Consider the following 21,170-nt stretch of genomic DNA (forward strand, 5'->3'; position numbering starts at 1 on the left):
ACAAATGACTTTGTAAGTGTCCTAACAAAGTCATTTCATTTTAGATTGCACAGTAAAGTAATACAAAACTGTTTGGCCAGTGCAAATACTATAAAAAAAAAATACATATATATATATATATATATATATATATATATATATATATATATATATATATATATATATATATATATATATATATATATATATTGGACACACCTTCTCATTGAATTCAATGAGAAGGTGTGTCCAAACTTTTGGTCTGTACTGTATATATATATGTATATATATATACGTATGTATATATATATATATATATATATATATATATATATATATATATATATATATATATATATATATATAATTTATTTTTTTTCCCCACCATGTCAAACAAAAGGAGTCGCTTGCAACTTTAGTTTGCTTGGACAGTCAGTGATGATTGCGTTTACTTTGACTGTCAGTACTGTCATTTCCAAAAACCTTTGAATGCAGCGCTCGGCCAGGCGCAGCTGCGATGCACTTCAAGGAGACAGGTCCTGAGGGCAGCAACCGGTTGAAGACTGGTGGTTTGATTGCTTTTGCGATATTGCCTTTGTTTCTGAACGCTGCTGGATGATTTATTGATCATGCGCAATGCATGACTGGAGTTTGCTTTAATGAAAATCTCAGAAGAAGGGATTTCTGCTCGTCTCAGCTGGAACTTGCAGATTACAACTTGGAGTTCAAGGTAAATCCGATATTCATTGTTTTTTTTTTTGGGTGACATATTTATCATTTTATACGTCTGTTGCAGAGAGCATGTGTCAACAATAATGCAGGATACTTTCCATCACAAGTTTCTCTCTCTCTCTCTCTCTCTCTCCCTCTCTCTCTCTCTCAATGTATCAAATAAACAGCGACCACGCATGCTTCTTTAGGTAATGGAAAATGTTTTTTTCGACACTCATCATCTTGATTAACTTGCTTCCTGAAGCGGGGGGGCGACTCAGTTTAACGTAAAGTTAGACAACAGTACCCGGTAATTGGAGTCCTGTCTGACAGCTCATTGTGTGTGGCATGAGAATGCAGTTTTTAAATGCAGAAACTCCGATACCGTCCTGTCATCAGCTCATCTATAGTTGAGGACGGGGTACCTGTTCCTAATTGCCTCCGCCCCCCCCCCTCTGTTGCCCCAGGAGACATTTTCCGATCATTTAGCTTGAGCATGTCATCACCTGGTTCAGTTTCCCTCCTGGTAATGCAACAAGCCGCCCTCCCAACCTGAAACTGAAGGCTTTTATGAATGAAAGACGGCGTTTTGTTGAGTTGTCAGCCTGCCCTTGTATACGCACAAGTTCCTTTTTCGTGAGCACAATGGTTTTAAATGGCAATATCTTTGAAAAAAAAAAAAAAAAAAGTAAACCACCTGCTCCATCCAGAGTCAATTCTTCAATCAGTCCAGCTAAATAAAACTTGCATAGTGCAGCAAGTCCTACATGACCTACAGTTTTTTTTAAAATAAATATTTATAATTAGACATTTGTTGTTTTTTTTAAAAAAGGGTTTGGGTTTTAAAAATACAGGGAAAAAACCATCAGAATGTGCCTGAAAAGGATAGATTATCTTCTATGGGATGTCAATATTTGTGTTTAATGATGTAAAAAAAAAAAAAAAAAAGAGACAAGAAAAATAGATTCAAATAAATATTAAATATTACTGGTACTTTCAGTGTCATTCTGCTGTAAAATGTAAAATCCAACACATTTATTTAATAAGAAAAAACTGCTATAACCTCAATTTATTGTATTTTTTTTTAAAGTTGTTTTTTCTTTTGTTCGTTATTATTTGTAGGCAAAGTTATTACGAACCGTTGTGAAGCCACAGGTCACAGACCCTTGTACAGATACAAACGCACCCACACTTTTCAGATTTGTAATCACAAACAATAAATCATTTTCCTTCCATTCCACAATTTGGCACTATACCGCGTGAGTGTCTGTCACATAAAAGTCTCAGCAAAACAAATGAGGCTCTTTTTTGGTTGCAATGTCACAAGATGTGGAAAAAGTTCAAAAGACACCAGCGGCTCTCCTAGCAGGTTCTGCTTCGTACCGCGTCCAACCTGATGCAAATGTGACCGGAAATATAAAAGCCAAAGAAAGTGAAAGAGAGGTCAGTAGAGAGTAATGCACATGGCCACCGCTACCTCCTTCACTCATCAGTCTAATTTTATTTTTATTCAGCTGCACGTTAACGGGACGTGTTTTGCTGAACCATTGGATGAAAGGTCAGATTCCCGGGCTCGCACTTTGGTGTGGACGGCTGAATCATTTTCTCTAAATATATTCAGAGTGCATGCGGTGCATCTGTCCTTTCCTTTCCAGATGGAAGAGGAGTGGGGTGGGGGGTGTTTGACGTCCATCCAGGGCAATCCAGCCGGGTGGCGGTTTCACAAAAGAAAATCCTCAGAGAGAAAGTGTGTTTGTAAGGGAACATTGCAAAAATATTACATAAAAGCAAAACATTACCTCTTAATGTTATTATGTTCACAAAGGTCGCAAGAATGCAGCCTCTAACTTAAGCAATGGACTAAGACTATTTTTATGAATGAAAATCCCTGCTTTCAAGCGCAGATGAGACGTTTGGATGTCGACAGCAATCGACAACAGAACGCTCTAACCAACATCCTGCGCACAGCGTGTTTGAGTCACACATGGCTGCAGTTCAAAACTTTACTCTTGACAGCTGCTGATCTAATGCCGAGTTCTTGACGAAGATTCTGCAAAGCTCAAGAACTACAATGTACGACCGTTATTTTCTCAAGCAGAAGAATCGTATCACAGCTGTTGACCTCGCTGGCCCCAGGTCAGAGCTCAGCATAGATAACAAGTGCTCTTCACAGACTTCTTCAAACAATATATAAAATCTAAGATAGAATTTCTCTCTTGTTCTTGCCAAGCATCGTTTCTCTGTCAGAGTGTGAACAGGCCATTGTTTAATAGCGTGGTGTCCCACAGGGCTCAGTTCTTAACCCTGTTTTTCTTTTTTTTTGTTTCCCTCATATATTTAGTGATATTTCCTTATGGTCTATTGTTATTTTGCTTGTTGCGACTTTCCCAGTCGCAGCAAGCTGAGCATACCTGGCAGATGTGTTTCTGTGTGTGACGAAAGTGCAAATCCAAATCCTGTCGTTCACATGTACACAAAAGATATAAATAGCTGGGCAAATGAGAGTTCATCTATAAAATCGAGTGAAGACGAATACATAAACTAAAAACTGGAGTATAGACTTTTTTTTTTAAAGAAGTGTCTTTGTGAGTCTGCTGCTTTATTACTAAACTGAATATAATTTCTGATTATTTAAAAAAAAAAAATTTTTTTTGTTCAGGTTAGCTTAAAAAGTTTTGTGGTGCTTTTTCAAGTCCAGACCCAAAAGCGCTTCACACTACAGTCAGTCATTCACCCATTCACGCACACACTCACATGCTGATGATGGCCAGCGGAGGCGGTCCTAGCCTGTTGGGCACCCTGGGCAAACCACCTTCCCAGGGCCCCCCAGTCTCTCCTCTGCGAAGTTGTTATTGATATTGAATAACAGGTAACACAACACTAGAGGGCAAAGTTGATTCCAATTTATGATGCTCTGCATCCCCAGAACCAGAACCAAACGTAGAGAAACAGCATTCAGCTTTTCTGCACCGCAAATTTGGAACAAACACCTGGAAAACTATAAAACAACCGAAACTTTAAATCTACACTAAAAACCCACCCGGTTAGAGTTACTTTTGTACCATAATAAATGAAACGCTAACCAACATTTTGATGTGTAACGACGACAGTTGGCAAAATGTAGTGCTTCAATTGTGGATTTTTGTGTTTTTATGATGTAAAGCACTTTGAACTTTATATCATGTATAGCACATTGCTGAAATGTGCTATACAGACGAACTTGACTGAAACTTGATTGATTAATGTGCATCCTCAAGACTCCTGTCACCTTTTTCTTTTTTAGGTATGGAGACCCATGCGGCCCTACAAAGAGCACACTTCTCCACCGCAGGTAGCTAGTTCTCACCTGCTGCTGGGCTGCTCCCTCCTACGCAAACCTCAGCCAAAACCACCGGGATTTTAAAAGTCCTCAGTAGCGCCCCTGTGCCCATCCTGAAGGGGCACAATGGGGGAAAGACGAGCACGCTCCTTTCACATGACCTGCCATGTGCAGCGGGACTACGGCAGCAGGATGCGGAGCTCCTTCATACGCTGCAGCCCCAACGGATGTGCCGGCACAAGCATCAGCCTCAGCTTGGACCAGGAGATGGACCTGGCCGCCTCCACCGGTCCCACCGCCGGCTGCGGTGCCTTGCGGGTCCCCGTGCCTGACGTCGGCCACTACTCGCCGGTTTCGCTGGAGATGGACCCCCCGGCGGTGAATAATGGATCAGGCTTCCCCTGCTTACCTCCAGCTGACACAAAGGATCCGGAGCTGCAGATCGCACACAGCCAGCCGTCCGTCACCCCCGTCCCGCCGCCTCTCCCTCGCTCCAGTTGGCTGCGCCATCATCAGAAGGAGTTCCAGAGTCCTTACATCAAGACTAGCATGCAGGGGGATGTTTACAACTTTCTAGAAAGACCCGCGGGGTTGAAATGCTTCCTCTACCACTTTCTAGTGTGAGTACCTGCCTGCTTTTGTTCTTCACCTATTTAGGTGCAAACTTCAGATGAACTTGACGTTGATTTGAATTGAAAAGTTTGTTAACCCAACTGCAAAGAGTTTAATATATAGATAAGGTTTTAGGTATCTGTATCCGATACAGATATCTGATGTTTAGTATCGGCTGATACGGATATGATACAGAAAATCAGTGCTGAATTAACTTGAAATGTTTCTTTTATTTAAACACAGATACACAGTATATGTACTGAGTTACACAATCTTTGATACCTCTGCACCAGCACAGAATGCTTAAATACACCAATAGCTTCACAAGCTTGTTCATACATATAAAAACAAACATTTTCCATGCTGTTTTTCTCCTAATTGTTAGTTAAAACAGTCAACGTAATAAAGAAACTGAAAAAAGGTTGACTACTTCGGTCAGACATGTGAAAATATGTCAAATGGTTCAGAAAGTGCAATTATCTGAACATAATGTAAAATAAGCAATAAAGCTCGACATCACTCGGAGCAAGACTCATAGAATTAGACAGAATAGATCTGCCCTTATTGATACCGATACACATATTAATATCAAATCGGTGCATCTCTAGTTATTGTTAATGAAAACTAACAAAATGACCAAAATTAGAAATAAAAAATCTTTATTTTTAACTAAAATAGAAATAACAATGAGACTCCAAGAAAGGAAAACTAACTAAAACTTTAATGTCCGCTCACATGACTAACTAAAATGAGCTGAACTTAGTCTTTGTTTGTGTGTCTCATTAGTATGAAGTTGCAGGTTTTTTTCTTGCTGTGCTGCATCATGTTTGCGGATGTTTAGAGAAACATCAGCGCTGCAGTCCAGTTTGGGATTACCTTGAATATAAATGTGTCTTAGATGAAATTAAGTGTCTTGCAGTTGGACAAGATAAAACATTTGGTTCGTTATTAAAGGAGAAAAAAATCCCTCAAAGTTCACACATGGGCCCGCTGTTACTGTGTTCACTGAATTTTTGATAGTTATTCTGCCATATATAAATATATTCTGCCATATAAAACACTTGCCTGATATTCATTAACACTTTTTTTTCCCCAAAATTGTTTCAGCATTTCTGGATTTATTTTACACAAACTATTTCTATATTACATTTTCCAACTTTAACCTGGTATATAACTCATAGTTGAAAAAATAAACTAAACTAAAACTATAACTGCAACCAATCAAAACTTAACTGAAACTAAGCATTTTTAAAAAAAGTAAGACTGAACTAAGCAAGCAAACAATTAACTGATAAACTGCATGTCAACACTACATAAAATTAAAGCCAATCAATAACCGCAACTCTACTAAAACTTTAGGCATTTAATGTTGGCGTTCAGATCGAAACGTCTCTGTGCTTCGCGTGCCTGTTAATTACATTTAAAGTTTCTTCCAGTTTCAGCATTTTATTCCCAGTAACAGAAGAACATGTGCCATCGTCACCTCTGGACTTTTCTCCTGCAAAGCTTCACTTTAAATGATGGAACTTTGCACACTGTCTATATTTTAAATTTTTCAAATATTCCAGAAAAAAAATAATCTGATTAATTCAAAATTCAGGAATACTTAATTGATCCCAATGGTAAGTTAAATGTTGTTGTTACTCATATTAAGTCAAAAATATTCAAGTTTAAGCATAAACTTAATAAGTTGGAGAAATGATTGATTTAACAATAAAAATGAAATGGACGCAGGACCAAAATGGCAAAAGTAAAAATATGATTTTTCTCAACTGACATTGGGAAGCATTTAGTAGTTTGTGCATTTTTAAAAAATAAAACTACTACTATTATCAGAAATCCGAGAGTGCCCTGGTAATATGTGAGAGAACGAGCTCCTATGATCTCATAAGTATTCCCCAGTTCAGCCGTCGTAAGCCTGAATCACGAGGATTTGGGTCAGATTAGATGGAAAATATGAATAACATTCATCATAGAAGTTCAATTGAAATGCCTCCACTAGACACTATTTGCATTCATTTCTAAATATACGAAGCCTGGCTAATCTTTGCAACCAACTTAGCCAACGTTGTGTTTATATTCAACCTACCCGAGTAAATACTTTAAACACAGACACAGAAATTTTATTTTCCATTCATCTATACAAACAATATCGGGGGCAATTTTCAAGTCCTGCTACAGCTTTTCATGCTGTCCTATAACATAAAGTCCCACTTAAAAATAAAAAAATAAAAAATTGTAATTTCACAAAACATTTTTTAAATCATTTAAAAAAAAAAGTGATTATTTTGGCCCATTTATCAGCCATGTGGAAACAATATAGTGATGTATTTGATCAGTTTTGTGGTGCAGCCTCACTCAGGGGTTTTCTGTGTGGTCAGGCTGACACACATATAGATAACTCAGAGGAAGGTGTGTGTGTGGGGGGGGGGCAAGGAACTCTGCGTGAGTAGATTTTCTTACATCGGGTCACATTAGACAGTAAAAGTGTGTATAAGAATCGTAAAAACCCCTAAGACAGAAAGTCCAAAATGAAAGCAAATGTCTGTTTTTTTTTTTCTCTCTATCCAATTTGTTAGAGATATTATTAAGAAGTGGAGCATTTAAACTGTAGAGCCTGAATCGGATGTTTTGGTTTTTTTTAATTTGGCCTTTGTGCCTTCAGAAGATACGTACATAAAGATATGATAATCCTTCAGTAATTTAGAGATTCAAGCTGGTCCCTTGAGTTGCGGATTTTCCGGCTTGTCAGAAACTCACAAACTTGCGTTTTTAAATTTAGATTTAAAAAGAATTTAATTTACACACTGTTGAAATATCTCAATGCAGTTTCTCAGAGTGGCGACACCATCTCTAGATAAATCATCACTTCTTTCATTTCTGATTGATGGACTGAGCTGTGCTCCATGAAATGCTCGAGGCTCTGTATTTTGTTTTATAACTTCTCTTCAGTGAAAACCTCGACCCTCTGTGTTTCTTCGTCTTCATGATTCGTTTTCTTTTCTAATGTAACACAAAATCTTACCAGGTATTTTTGGTTTACTTTCTAGTGCAAATATCTTAATGCACTTGAAATAAGACTAACTTTCAGGTTACTTTTCGGCAAGATATAGGAGCTTGTTTCATGGCAATAATTCCTCAACATTTATGAAGCATTTTTAAAAGATTTTTTCACTTCCAACATGGGGAAACAAAAGTCTTGGTATAAGTGAAATCTGCCATAGGATTAGTAATTTTCTATCAATACTGAGAAATTGTCCACTTGAAAAGTTACCTGTATGTTAGTTTTGTCTTATTTCAAGTGTACTAAGATAACTGAACTAGAAACTCGATCAAACATTCTTGGTGAGATTTTGTGTTTTTGCAGTGTAAATGTCCAAGGCCTTCACAGATGATGATCTGCTTACGATGTAGGTGACTTTTGGAGGAAGCTGGTTCCAGGAAGTCAAATATCTAAAATATTCTGTTATCCATAGTTTTCCATGAAAATTCTTTTAACAAAAAAAGTGTCCTGTCAAGAAAAAATACTTTATGGGCCTTAATATAGCTGCTACAGTAAAATAAAGTATTTACTTAATTACTGTGGAGTTTTTTGTTTTTTTTTAAATCCAACTTTATGTTATATGACTTAGAAATGAGGTCCGTGGTCATGAATAACCGGCAGCCCACGGTTCTGGCTGCCGTGTAATTATTTATTAGCTTTCAGCTCAGGAAGCTCTTTGTTATGTTGATTTAGTTGCCTTTACTCTGCCTGATTGCTCACACCCATTCAACCCAAACTCTAAAAGAAAGCTTCAGCTAAAACCATCCACCTTTGTTTTTTTTTTTTTCCAATTTTGCTCAACCAATAACTGTAAATGAAACATTTCAGCAAAAAAAAGAAGAGATCCTCTTTGCGTCACACAGATACTTCCTTTGCTTTGCAGCAAAGGTAATTCCTACCAAGAGTAACTGGAGCTGTAGTGTTTCCTCCCTCATAAAGGAGCGGGAAGTTGAGCCTCGCCTTCATTTAAAATTAAAGCCCTCTAACCGTTCTTCACTAACACTCCTTTAGGTAACTCTTAATTGTTAATGGTGATGGCTGGTGGCCATTCATTCTCCTGTTCTCTGTGGTGATCAGTGGAGAACAAAAGGATAAAGACCAATGACAGCCTTAATAGGGCGGCTCTAAAGGGCCAGCTCTATATGGCACACAATAAATAACACCCCCACACAGGGTTGTTGACTCATTTATTTTGGTCGACTGTAATGATCCACGTTTTTCTTAGATATACACTCTCAGACTTTCATTCACCTAAATCTGTTTAAACCCCATTGTGAAGTTTTCTCAGACATCCAGTGAAGTCAACAATGGATGTTAGCTGCCAACCTATGAAACATCCAGCATGACGCAGAGACAACTCTATGGAGATGGTAAAAAACAAAAACACAACAGTCTCATATTTGCCTCTTTCAGTTTCTGCAGCATTGTGAAAATTAATGAAGTTTTTAGGCCTTAAAAACTCAAATAAGTTTGAATTTTCATCATGAGTCTTTTTTTCTTGTTTTTTTTTTTTTTGAGAAGTGTGCAAGAAATCCTTACTCTGTGTTGTATTTCTGGCTTAATTAGGTGTCACACAGTGACTCGTTGCCATAGCAACTGACAACAGCACCACAAAAAACCCACTCAAATATTTCCCACACAAAGAGCAGAACATTCAGTCTGTTGCAGTAGTATGGTTTTAGACTTAATGTTTATTTCGCGATTATTAATAAGTGATTGATGTGGTAAGAGGAGAAAACTAGAAATATATAGCTGCACTTTACTGTATGGCTAGCTCCACGGCTAGCTCCATGGCTAGCTCCATGGCTAGCTCCACGGCTAGCTCCACGGCTAGCTCCATGGCTAGCTCCACGGCTAGCTCGCTGGTGTCACGATACTTGGATGTTTGAGTTTTGGGTATAATTTATGTCCCTGTGTCAGTTATTGCCATATTTAGTTTTATTAGTTTTGCTCTAAATACCTTTTTGTGTATGTTCTTTCCTTTGTGTTTAATTTTCCAGTTTATTTCTTTTAGATTATTTGTCAGAATTTTTTCCATGTTGGTTCTAGATCTGCAATCTGCCACTTCCACAGTGGCTCTCAAAAGCTTTGGCGAGAAATGCAAAAATATTTCAGCAATGTTTAGAAATGCAGAAGTTTTCCTTTGCATTTCAAAACAAAACTTTTAAACGTACACCGATAATATTTTGTTAAAGCACAGTTTTATTTGTGGAATCTCCAATTTGCAATTTTTAGATTTCTCAAAAATATTACTAAAATAGTGAAGTATATCATTTTTCACATAATACACTCCAGACTGACCAAGAACTTTGAGATTTAGCTGGGGCTGGACAATATATCAATAACTATATATTGACATGTGATCAATATCAACAGGTGACAGAATATAGAATAATTTTATTGAACTCCGCTTTAGGCAGAAGAACAGCTTTACTCACTCTATGTCTCATGGCCAGTAACTCAACCAACTGAGTCACTCTTTGGTTGCCTAGCAACAACCTGATGAGTAACTTGCGCAGCAGCAGTTTCAGGTTTCACCACCGTGCCTCGTATATTCTTAAAAATAAAAAACGCCACCATTTTGGCAGCATCTAAAAAAAAAAAAAATCAATTATTATCAATATTATCGACTGAGACAAAACGCTTATACTGTATCATGATGTGATGTAGTTGTTTTTATCGTTCTAAAACATTTTGTCGTTCTTTCACCATTTAATTTTCAAGTGATAAGATCTGAAATTCTCTATTAGTTGGTAAAAAAAAAAGAAATAATTGCATCATTTTACTTCCACTTTGCAATAAACACTGCTTATTTTAATTTATTAATCTGTCTCGATAAATTAAGATAATCAAACACTAAAGTTTGCAGTTTAACATAATAAAATGTATGCCGTGTGAATACTCTTGCATGTACTGTATGTATGAGCGTCTTCTGTTATTACAGCTACAGCAGTGATAGCAGCCACAAGAGCCATCTAGAATAAAGAGAAGGACTCTGGATAATTATTTTGTACAAATCTATTTACATGTTAAGTGCTTCATCATTATTTAATGAACTAATACCCTAAGTCTCACTAAAGTAAATAATTAAAAGGAATTGAAGAAGCGTTTCAGTTGCATCTCAAAGCCCTTTTGAGGGCTTGTTAGTGAGTTTGCTCCAGCTTCTTGTAGACGGACAGTAACGTCATTCATAATAGATCACAGAATTGAACAAGGGTTACTTTCTGTCCAACTGCAATGCAGAGAAATACAAACATACACAAACGCTATTGTATTGATGTCTGAGTGAGTAAGGCTCAGTTGAAAACCTTTGGACTTGGGACAGCATATGTGGCTCTGTGTCCAGAAAGAACCTTACGCAATGGAGTTGAGCATCGCCACCACACACACACGCACACCCACCCCCACACACACACCCCCATACACACACACACATTTGGACCACTCCCTCTCAGTCGCTTACATAACCAAAAGGAAATAAAGATGCTGCCCTCCATGACTCCATCATGACCTTCCAGGCTACAGTCAGTTCATACTGACACCTTAATGCAATGTGATACAGGTGGGGGGAAGCACATTTCAAGCAAAGAGGTTTGAGCTGAAAATCCTTTGAGGAAGTTAAATCTGCATGACATAAAAATCTGATCTTTGCACTATTTTTAAAAACAACCCGGTTCCCGTCATTATGAGTGTGTCGCACGACGTTGCGGATTCAGATTTTTTTTCGGTCCTGTTATAGCCTCACTGGTTTGGAGTAGAGGAGGAATGGCACCTGCTTTTCCTCGTGAAAATGCTGCCGGCCAGATGTTGTCTGAAAGGCTTGGATGTGTTTTTACATCTGGACAGATTACTGAAATAACTACAGTGAATCCTCACTTTTCCATGCCCCGCTCCCACCCCTCTGGATGTCAAAAGGAAAACCTCTTTTTAAATTTTCGCTTACCGTGAGATTACCATCTGAGTGAAGCAAACTGTATGCGTCACTTTCTGTTTACGCTAGTATGTGCGTGGTTGGAAAATCTTGCGTGTGGCCTTTTGTTTCTTTTAACAGTGCAGAAAACGGTACATCCGTGTGCCTTTGAAAGCTTCTACACAAGTTAGATTTAACCACTGGTTGATCTGGTTTATTTTTTTTTATCACTTTGTAACAAAAGATCAGATCTGATATAGTCATCTAATTTAGGGTAACTTTGAGCCATGCACCTGCTTATACGATTCATCGTGATTCTCGTCACCCTTTATGCTCCGTCTTGGCTTTCTCTCATTGACTCGGATTTCTCCAGGAAAATTTCAAACGGGCCAATCAGTGAACAGAAGGAGAAGATTTGATGATGATGTTGAATTTCTGTGCAGTTTTAGACTTGTACTCAGGCTGTACTTTTAGTAATATCAGCGGAGGAACTGAACGAAGACGTTCAGTCGGTGTTGGCCACACTTCCAAATATTGAATTTATTTTAGCAGCCACACAGTTTCGTTCTCTTTTCTAGGTCTCAAAAATGGACAGTGACCCTAAACATACCAGCAAACTATTGTGAGAAACTTGTGGAAGGAAACCCAAAATGTTTGACCCCAAGTCATACAGCATATAAAGGAGGCAATGCTACTAGATAAATACTAAATGTATATCCAAACTTCTGAATTTAATACAGTTACATTAATTTATCTTGAAAATGTTTGGTTATTCTGATATTTAGCCAGTAGAAATAATTGTGGTAATCATCATTAACACAGCGAAGGTAAAGTCTTAAGCGGTGAATGTAAACATCTGGTTTAAACTCTTTACATTTAAAATGGCAAATAAATTACTTGATGCATGTCTTTTCGAGTGTGTCTGACAAAATTAATAGGTAAACACCGGATCTTTTTTTTTTTAAAGGAATACTTCTCAACAGAAATAATTAACCGGCTTTATCTGTTTTTCTTTTTCCAGCAGCCTGACGTCTTTAACGCCAAGAGAAATTCTGAGTCTGTACAAGTTCAACCAGGCGGTACTTTGCTGCTTTGGTCACAGAATGTGGTGACCAATCTGATGGCTCAGCTCAGATGGAATAACCGTGTTTGTGGCTGGACCCTGATGTAGTGTAATCCACCCTAAGCTCCTCTTTGCGTTTAAATGGGGAGGGGGGTTTAGAGAAGAAGGCTGTGGAGGTCTGCTGTGCCTTTAGCTATGCTGTTTGGCTACAGTGTCTGTACAAGTGGCTTGAACATGCTATGGTCTGTGAGATTATTCTGGTTTGCCCAAATGTCCAGTTCAAATCTCAACTGGGGCTCAACTGTGTAGAGTTTGATTGATTCTCACTGAGTTCCCTCCGGATGTGTTGTTTTCCCTTCACAGTTCAAAAACCTGCATGTTGGGCAAATGACTGGATGTGAACGTGTGTTTTTATTCATCTTGTTTGTCTTTTTATTGGCAATGTGATGGACTGGAGTCTTTTATCCATTGGTTTCTTGGTTAACCTCCAATGTAACCTGAAATCACGACAACACAGAAAATGAATGAATGCATGTTGACCTTAAAAATGACCTGTAAGGCTAAAACTAACCCTTTAACAGGGTTAAATGAGCATAGAAAATGGACTGATGGATGCTGATGATTGGACAAAAGATCCACTTTCTAGTTTTGTGAACCAAGTAGAGACATACTTCAAATTACAACTACAGAGTAAGGGGTGTTCTACAGAGTATTGGCTATACAAATGTCAGCCACATTTGAAAATCATGTTTCATTTTCATGCCATTCCCACTTTATGTTGGTGTATGATGAAATACCCAATAAGGTACACCGTGAGTTCTGGTCCTAACATGACTAAAACTTTTCTCCGTCCTTTTTGCAAGACATGACACATTTTACAAACCCTTTCATTTTTTCAGGTCTCATCTTTAACAAGCCGTGTGACCCTTCTTTATTTTTAAGTATGGATAAATGTTTAATGGTTAAAATGATTTCTTTGTTGGCGTCTGCTTTTTCAAACTTCCATTTTCCTATGCAAGTCCTTCTTGGCTACGGAAATGTGAAAACTGTGACTTTAAAGGAAGTTGCTGATCCATCTAATCGTCCGAGATTAAAACCAAAATGCCTTTCTGCTCATTTGTAAAGCTAAGGTGGTTTGCACCAAACACTGCTGCTGCTCAATAAGGTTCTCACACATTTATATTAGCTTGAATTTCAGTGTAGATTTGATTCCCTTACCTTCATCGGAACCCATCTTTGATGATAATAACAATAAAAAACTCTGATTCTCTTTACATGCTGCATATTTTCTGTATGTGCACGGTGAGGTCACCGTCCCTGGTACGTTTTTTTAAAGCTTACGCAGCCTGAGTGTCACTGCTGACTGAGTGGACGCTTTGGTGCGGCTCCGCGCTCTATTTTGGTGCAGCTAGACAGATTTGCAGTCAATAATACTCACTAAAACCCCAGCTGTTTTGTTTTAATCAGATCCCAGGGGTTTTGGCCTGGCGAAACAAGGTTAGCTAATGGCTGTGAGTGACTCAGTCGTGTCTGCAGAAAGAAAAAAAAAAAAACAACAGCAAAAAAATCCACACAACTCCTTACTATAGCTGATTAAAATATCACCACTTTTATCAACACTGTTGCCACGGGGTAAAAAGTTAAAGTAAGTGTTCTGAGTTTTATTTATGGTATTGGTAAATGTTTTCTGTGAAGAATCTAGGGCTGGAACAGTCAGATTAATCGCAATTGATCAATTATTGAAATAGTCATCAATTAATTTAGTTATCAGTTAATTGCTAGCAGACTCAAAAACATTCCCTTTGCTGAGAAAACGACACAATGAGAGCAGTAAATAAGCCAAAACTGGACAAAAAATAAATAAAAAGTACATTTTGCCTTTTAGGTGAAAAACCTTTTTTGGTGTGTAAATATGTGGGATAGTTTTATCTTCACCCAGTTCAAATCTTGTAAAGAAAATCTCATATTAAATATCATTTGCTATCTAATTATTGGTTAATTGAAAAAAAAACAGTCAACAGATCAGTTTTGCACTTTACTGATAACTGAAGCAGATAGGACTTATTTAATTTCTTTTTCCTTTAGCTGCAGACACATCCTTTGCTACAAATGAAGGCAGAAATGCTAAATTCACTGGTCTTGCTAGTCTGCTCATTGTGCTGATGCGATCCTGTTTGCACCTCGTCAGGTTTGTGCGTTCTATCAAGTTTGCCCCCGTTTTTGTGCCTGCAAACCTTTACAATATCAACCCTTAGGACGTCTAAATGAAAAACGAATCACTCACTCTATATACTTTCCTTAACTCTGGAAATAAGAAGTGCTGTGGCTCATGTATGTTTGATGGATTTATATGAGAAATGACTTTAAATCCCTCAGTACCAGATGCTGTTCAAGCTGATGCTCACCTAAAGCCAAAACTATACATCTTTCCTCTACATTTACCCAAATCTATAGAAAATGCTTTGGATTTTGTTTTCTTTTTTGTTTTCTTCAGTTTTTTTGCTTTGATCTGACGTCGGAGGAGGATAAGAAGGAGTAAGAAGTGTGGTTCTGAGTGTGTGTCTCTGTGTAATCCCCATAGAGTTAAATTATTGTCCCATCTGGCCGGCGTGATCATGTGTGTGTGTGAGAGGGGAATCCTCCTCCAAGTCTTCCTCTTTATCACTTCAGTTTGCGTTAACCTCGCATGGCATGAAATTGTGGAAAGTAATCTGTCAAGCAAAGCACCTCTTCTGCTACCTAGCTGGATCATGTGAAGATCCAGATCCAGGGACACGTTTCTCTTCCAGGAGAAAGGAAAAACTCAGTGGCTTATGGAGTCTATCTGTAACCTGATATTTACTGCACTGTCTACACACTGCTATTTTCCTCACTCTCTGACATTTAAACAAAATATGTCATGCTTTAGGCTACTTAGGGTTAAACTGGAGTAATAATAAATAGTTTTCTTTAATCATTTTCCTTCAAATTCAGATGTTTAAGTAGAATTCCTTCATTCTAAGTTGAATTCTCTTCTAAACTGTATGACTTTTAGGGCAAACGTTTTGGGTTTTTTCTCACCATTTGTTGCTGGAATTTTGGCCCATTCCTCCTGACAGAATTGGCGTCACAGAGTCAGATTTGTTAGATCGCTCTGCTCGTACAAAAACTCTTCTCACAAACGCAGTATTTTGCGTGGGACTGAGATCAGGCCACCCCAAAACAGTGTCTCCGTTTCCTTAAGCCGCTTTGCAACTAACCTCGTGGCACGCTTTGGGCCGTCATCCACTTGGGAAGATCCATTTGCATCCAAACTAACTTCCTGACTGATGCTGCGTTAATATTTCCGCATAATGTTCTTTCCATATGACGCCATCAATCGTGTGAAGTGCAGTGAAATGACTGGACACAACGTGACTTGCAGTTGTTTCCCTTGATCATTTTTGCCAAACAGTTTAATTTTAGGTTCATTGCAGCAGAAGAAACGCCTGTTAAAATCAAGAACCTCCTCTCGGCGTTAATTTGCAAACACTTATTTGGCTGTTTGTTTTTGGAGTAATGGCTTCCTCCTCCCTGAGAGGCCTTTCAGCTCATGACAGCGACTGTTTCACTGCAGATAATGAATTTCTTACCAGTTTCGGCTTCGGCTGGGAGGGTGTCGCTGGAATCGGTGACAGATTATCCCAGCTTTCTTTAAGGACCTTGAATTATAAAGGTCACTAAGGTTGATAGAAGATCAGCGGCTTTACTGCAAATTTTGTCTGATTTCGTTTGCTTTTTTTTTTTTTCTTCTTCCTGATGTCACACATGGCAGTAGTGAATTTGAAGTGTTCCTCAGATTAACTCAAATGTTGTGAATCAAACCTCTGTCAACTGGGCAAACAAACTTGTCTAAACGCAAAATTATAAGGATCTCTTGTCATTATTTTGGTAATTGGGTCACTTTTCATTGCCTAAAACACAAAAACTTTTAGTCAGACTTAATTTCAGACAATGGGATGGGGGAGTACCTGTATTTCTTTGCAGTCTATGTAGATATCTGATTTCAGCTATTTGCATTATCATGACTAGGGCAGGAAAAGTGAAAACTCTTACTTAACCTTCCTGACATGTGACATGGAGTCCTTGCAGCTCACAGATTCGTAATGCATCCTGTAACGTGTGTGTGTGTGTTTTAAAGTGACTCTCATCTTCATGATGGTGCATGCAAATACCGCCAGTCATGTTACCGAGAAGCTTTTAAAAAGGTTTCAAGGATTATCCCCCTCGCGTAGTGAAAATGCTCCTAACTGGGATTACTGTTAATCCTTGCTGTGCCAAGAAAGTTGTGTTAAGGAAGTTGAAACGCAGGCAGCCGAGAGCGTCTGTAGAAACTGTGAAATCGGTTAAATGAGTTGTAAAATAGCAGGTAAGGACCTAAAAAAATACCTGTGCTATGTAGCGGTTTTGTCTTTTTCTCTAAAACGTGGTGAAAACTGACTTCTAGATAGCAAAAATAAAACCTGTTGAAGCACTGCAGGTCACAATAGTTTTACTGTATTATTATAAAGTCATGCAAGTGCGAAATGCTTTTGGTCAAGATACAATTTTGCCATTTGGGTATTTGTAATTTTTGCCATTTTGAAAGTAAACCATTTCAAAATGTTCACATTTTTTCACTTTTATTCTGCATGCATACGAGCTCCACTCACCCCAAAAAGGAGTCGTCAAAGAAAATCACCGTGCCTCAGTTCTCTGCTGATCATCTTTGTACTATTTTTGGGAGTTTTGATATTTTTCAATAGACTTTGCTGCCATCTAATCAGAAGGCTTTCATCCAAACGCCTTATGTTGCGCCTGCAAAGTAGCTGTGTAGTGCGTGCCTGCCAATTAAGTATGAGCAAAAATAACAAATAAAAACAGAAGGTGACGCCAAATTAGCTGTTAACTTTCTCCGCCCTAGAGTGCACAGAATTTTACGCCCCTCATCCCAATAAGAATGCGCTATAGAAAACGGAGTGAAAGTGGCTCATCGACTAAACTGGAGCTTAGTCGATGAGCCAGGTAACATTTGTACGTGACATTTTGACCCATGTTACGTACAATTTCAGGTACATACGTGTCAAGACGAGACAAAATGGTGACCGCAGCTTTAGCTGGAGGACTGTTAACGGCACATTTTTTTTGGAATGGAGCCTGTTTTTAATCACAAAAAAGGATGAAAACATTTTCTTCGGAGTAAATCTTGTAGGAATAGATTTCAGACATATGTGCCGTCATTCTGCTAAATAGATCAGTGGACTTTTAAGAAGTTAGTGAATCAAGACTGCACACCTTGACATGCACTGTTGTGATCACTCTCCACAACAACCTGCAGTGACTGCATACACCAGAAAACCTTCAGCCATGACTTTATTACGCTTTTTGCTTTCTCTTTTCCTTTACTTGTTAGTCCGGTCTTCCTCCTCCCCACCTTCCTCTTGCATGCTCTTCTTCTTCTTCCATCCTCAGTTAGGTGAGCCGGCCGTGTATGTTTAGCTCAGGAGGCCTTATTTGTAGACGATGTATGCACACTGACAGATGGAGCGTCTCGTCGGAATGTTTCACCGTTGCTAGGAGACGTGGAAACACCCCGTCAGCTAATAATGCAGGCAGTTTGATAAAAACAGAGGAAAACTGAGACAAAGTACCTCAAACTTCCAACTGTTGAAGGATTTATTCTGTCTTTTGGTTGGAGGCATTTTGCTTAAATTCATGTCTTGCACTGCCAGGACTTTTTAACCGTATGAGAATTTCCACTCTTTGCTTTTTCACATTACGCCACCTGGATTCCCTTTTTATAAAACATTAGATTGCTAGTTTCTGCAAAGGTGCATCATGGGGTCCATTCTGAATTCAAACCAAATAAGTTATACTCATCCCTACAAGCTAAACACCAGGCCCAAACTGCAAGGGAAAAGAGCAGCTAACATTTCTGCAGACCACACACATCCTGATCACAAACTGTTTAGACTTGCCATGAGTATCCGCACTAATTCCACCTTGTCTTACTCTTTACCAGAAACTTAAAATACACAAATATTTACAAAAAATCCTCCAAAACGTTTTATTTTCCAACAAGTCTTTTTGTACATTTAATTTTAAAATGTCTTCATAGACAGTAAAGTGGAACTGAATTCTGATTGCTTTTTGTGCGTACAAAGTTGGTGATTAAAGCTGATTCTGAAATGTTTATATTTTGTGCTTCTTAAACTTTGGTTCAAAGTCATAATTGGTTTCTCTGTCTCTCTCTCTGCAGCTTCCTCATGGTGTTGGTGTGTCTTATCTTCAGTGTTCTGTCCACAATAGAACAATATGCAGACTTTGCTACAGGAACGCTCTTTTGGATGGTGAGTATTTTTTATATAGATCTTTATACAGAACAACACATGGAGTTTAAGTAATTTCATTATGTCATGTAATCACAAAGAGAAATTTTTGCGTGTTCATTTTAGGTCTTGGATTTCTTCAGAAGCAACATTTAATTTGCTTCTGAAGAAATTATTAATTGTTAATGGGATTAATAATGTATCTTTGAATTGGAAGAATAATATCATATGCATGTTCCTTTAAATTAGCCCAGAGTGACAAGCAGTTCCCTGCAGACCTTCTCAGATTTTTTTATTTATCAAACTGAATGCGGAACAAAATGTGGAACCAAGTATAATGGCCTACTAGTGCCAATGTAGATAGAGAAAAAGGGGTACATTTATGCCTCAGAAATGTTTTAATTAATCTGAAAATTTTTCTAGACAATTTTTGTAAGTTTCCAAGTTCCAAAAGTCAAAGATTTTCTATAAGAAACTATTTGGGATTTATCTCAGAAGATTTGTAGAAAAATGTAGAAAGTGTTTTACTTTTTGAAACTCAGAAAAAGAATTTCTCAAGCAAATTTTCTACCTTTGACCCCCAAATTATTACTTTTCTGTTATACAGACATTCAAAAAACATAAAAAAAAAAAATAGATAAAAATGTCAAATGTTCTACTTTTTAAGCTCAGAATTTTTCAGATTTTTTTTCTAGAACATTTCTGAAATTAATCTACAAAATTTCAGAGTTTTTTGGTATAAAAAAGAAAAAACCCACCAAAATTGGTGTCAATTTACTACTTTTGTTTCTATCTACAATGCCCTAATATACCATAAAAGCAAAGTGGGTGAACAGAAATAGGAACTTGCCATGCAGTACCCATTGTTTGCCACAGGATGGAGATGTAAGATTTTAGTTTGTGAAGATTGAACCTGCCGGCCATCTTGATCCTTCTAAAGATATTACTGAACTTAGGAGACTAATGACTTTTAGCTAACACAAACAATCTGACACACACTGCTAGCACTGCACTTACCCAGAGCTCTTAATAGTTGCATGTCTTTTAAGGCTTTCATGATCACACTCGTATAGAACCACTTGGCTCCGCACAGACTGCCCCTGCTGATACTCGCTGGTTAGATTGACTTCTTTGTGGCTTATTTGTCTATTAGGGCCGCTAAGTGATGCAATAAATCGAGGCCTTACAACAGGTTGAGAGAAATTATGGCCGCCGTTTGGAAACCCTACAAAGAGCTTGCATCATCCGTCTCCTGCCAGCACAGAGGGAATATATAAATACACACGTAGCTCCTGAATGCATGCACACAGTGCGCACACGCATACAAAAGCGGCACAAACACACACGTAGTACCTCCAGCCAGAGCCCAGAGAGAGGACACTGTGTTCTGTAAACTTTTGGTCAGTGCACTTTAATGACCTACTATCATACTTTTCTTTCTTTCTTTTTTTTTTTTTTTTTTTTTTTGTTTGGTTTAGTCTCCCTAAGCTGTCAGGTTTGATTTTTTTTCGGTGGAAGATATGAATGCAACGTTTGCACACCTGACTGCGTGTGTATGTTTGCGGGATTGTAAATAATTGGATTAGGTTTAATATCAGTGGGTAAAATAAGATATTATCGGCTTTTTTTTTTGTCTTGTTTTATTACTGTGTGCAGTTTGGGTCGGTGTGTCCCGATGGAAAGCGCTGGTGGTAGTGACTAAACTTAGAAAGTTCAGGGTCAGCTCACATCGCTGAATCACAGGCTGATTGTTTTGGATGGCACAGAGGACATTAGTCCTTGAGGATATTTGGCCTTCGGGGCAGCTGCCAAAGTCGAGCTAGTCAGGCTGGGCAGCACGACACACACACACACACACACACACACCCCCACTCACGCCCACACGCACTCCGTCACACAAACTTCCAATGCATTATCTTGTTTGCCTTTCTCTTATTTGTAAAAAAAAAAAAAAAAAAAATACACGGGATCAGGTTCTGCTGACTTTTGCAACCTTTACACGTTTGTTTTTAAATGGGAACTTAAATAGGCATAAATGCTGGTAATTAGATTATATTTCCACATATTGTTGAATACTTACGGCAAGACAAGAAGTGAGTGGTTTTTAGAGGCATTAGTGGTGTTTTAAAAAGGAGTAAAGACTATGTCCTTTGGGCCAAATTCACACATATTTAATAGAAAAATAATTAAAAGTAAGTAGATTTTTA

The 21,170-nt window shown here is 38.1% G+C and overlaps 1 protein-coding gene across 1 annotated transcript; it reads left to right on the top strand.

The window, feature by feature from the left end:
- Positions 1–535: 535 nt before the first annotated feature.
- On the top strand, positions 536–20,658 carry LOC116710841 (potassium voltage-gated channel subfamily KQT member 1-like). Its single transcript, XM_032550098.1, has 4 exons — positions 536–709; positions 3,974–4,629; positions 18,894–18,984; positions 20,620–20,658. Exons 2-4 carry the CDS (start codon positions 4,136–4,138, stop codon positions 20,656–20,658), a joined length of 624 nt encoding a protein of 207 aa, XP_032405989.1. The 5' UTR covers positions 536–709; positions 3,974–4,135.
- The last annotated feature ends 512 nt before the right edge of the window (positions 20,659–21,170 follow it).

This window comes from Xiphophorus hellerii, chromosome 2 (assembly GCF_003331165.1).
Source record: "Xiphophorus hellerii strain 12219 chromosome 2, Xiphophorus_hellerii-4.1, whole genome shotgun sequence".
NCBI classification, from domain to species: Eukaryota; Metazoa; Chordata; class Actinopteri; order Cyprinodontiformes; family Poeciliidae; genus Xiphophorus; species Xiphophorus hellerii.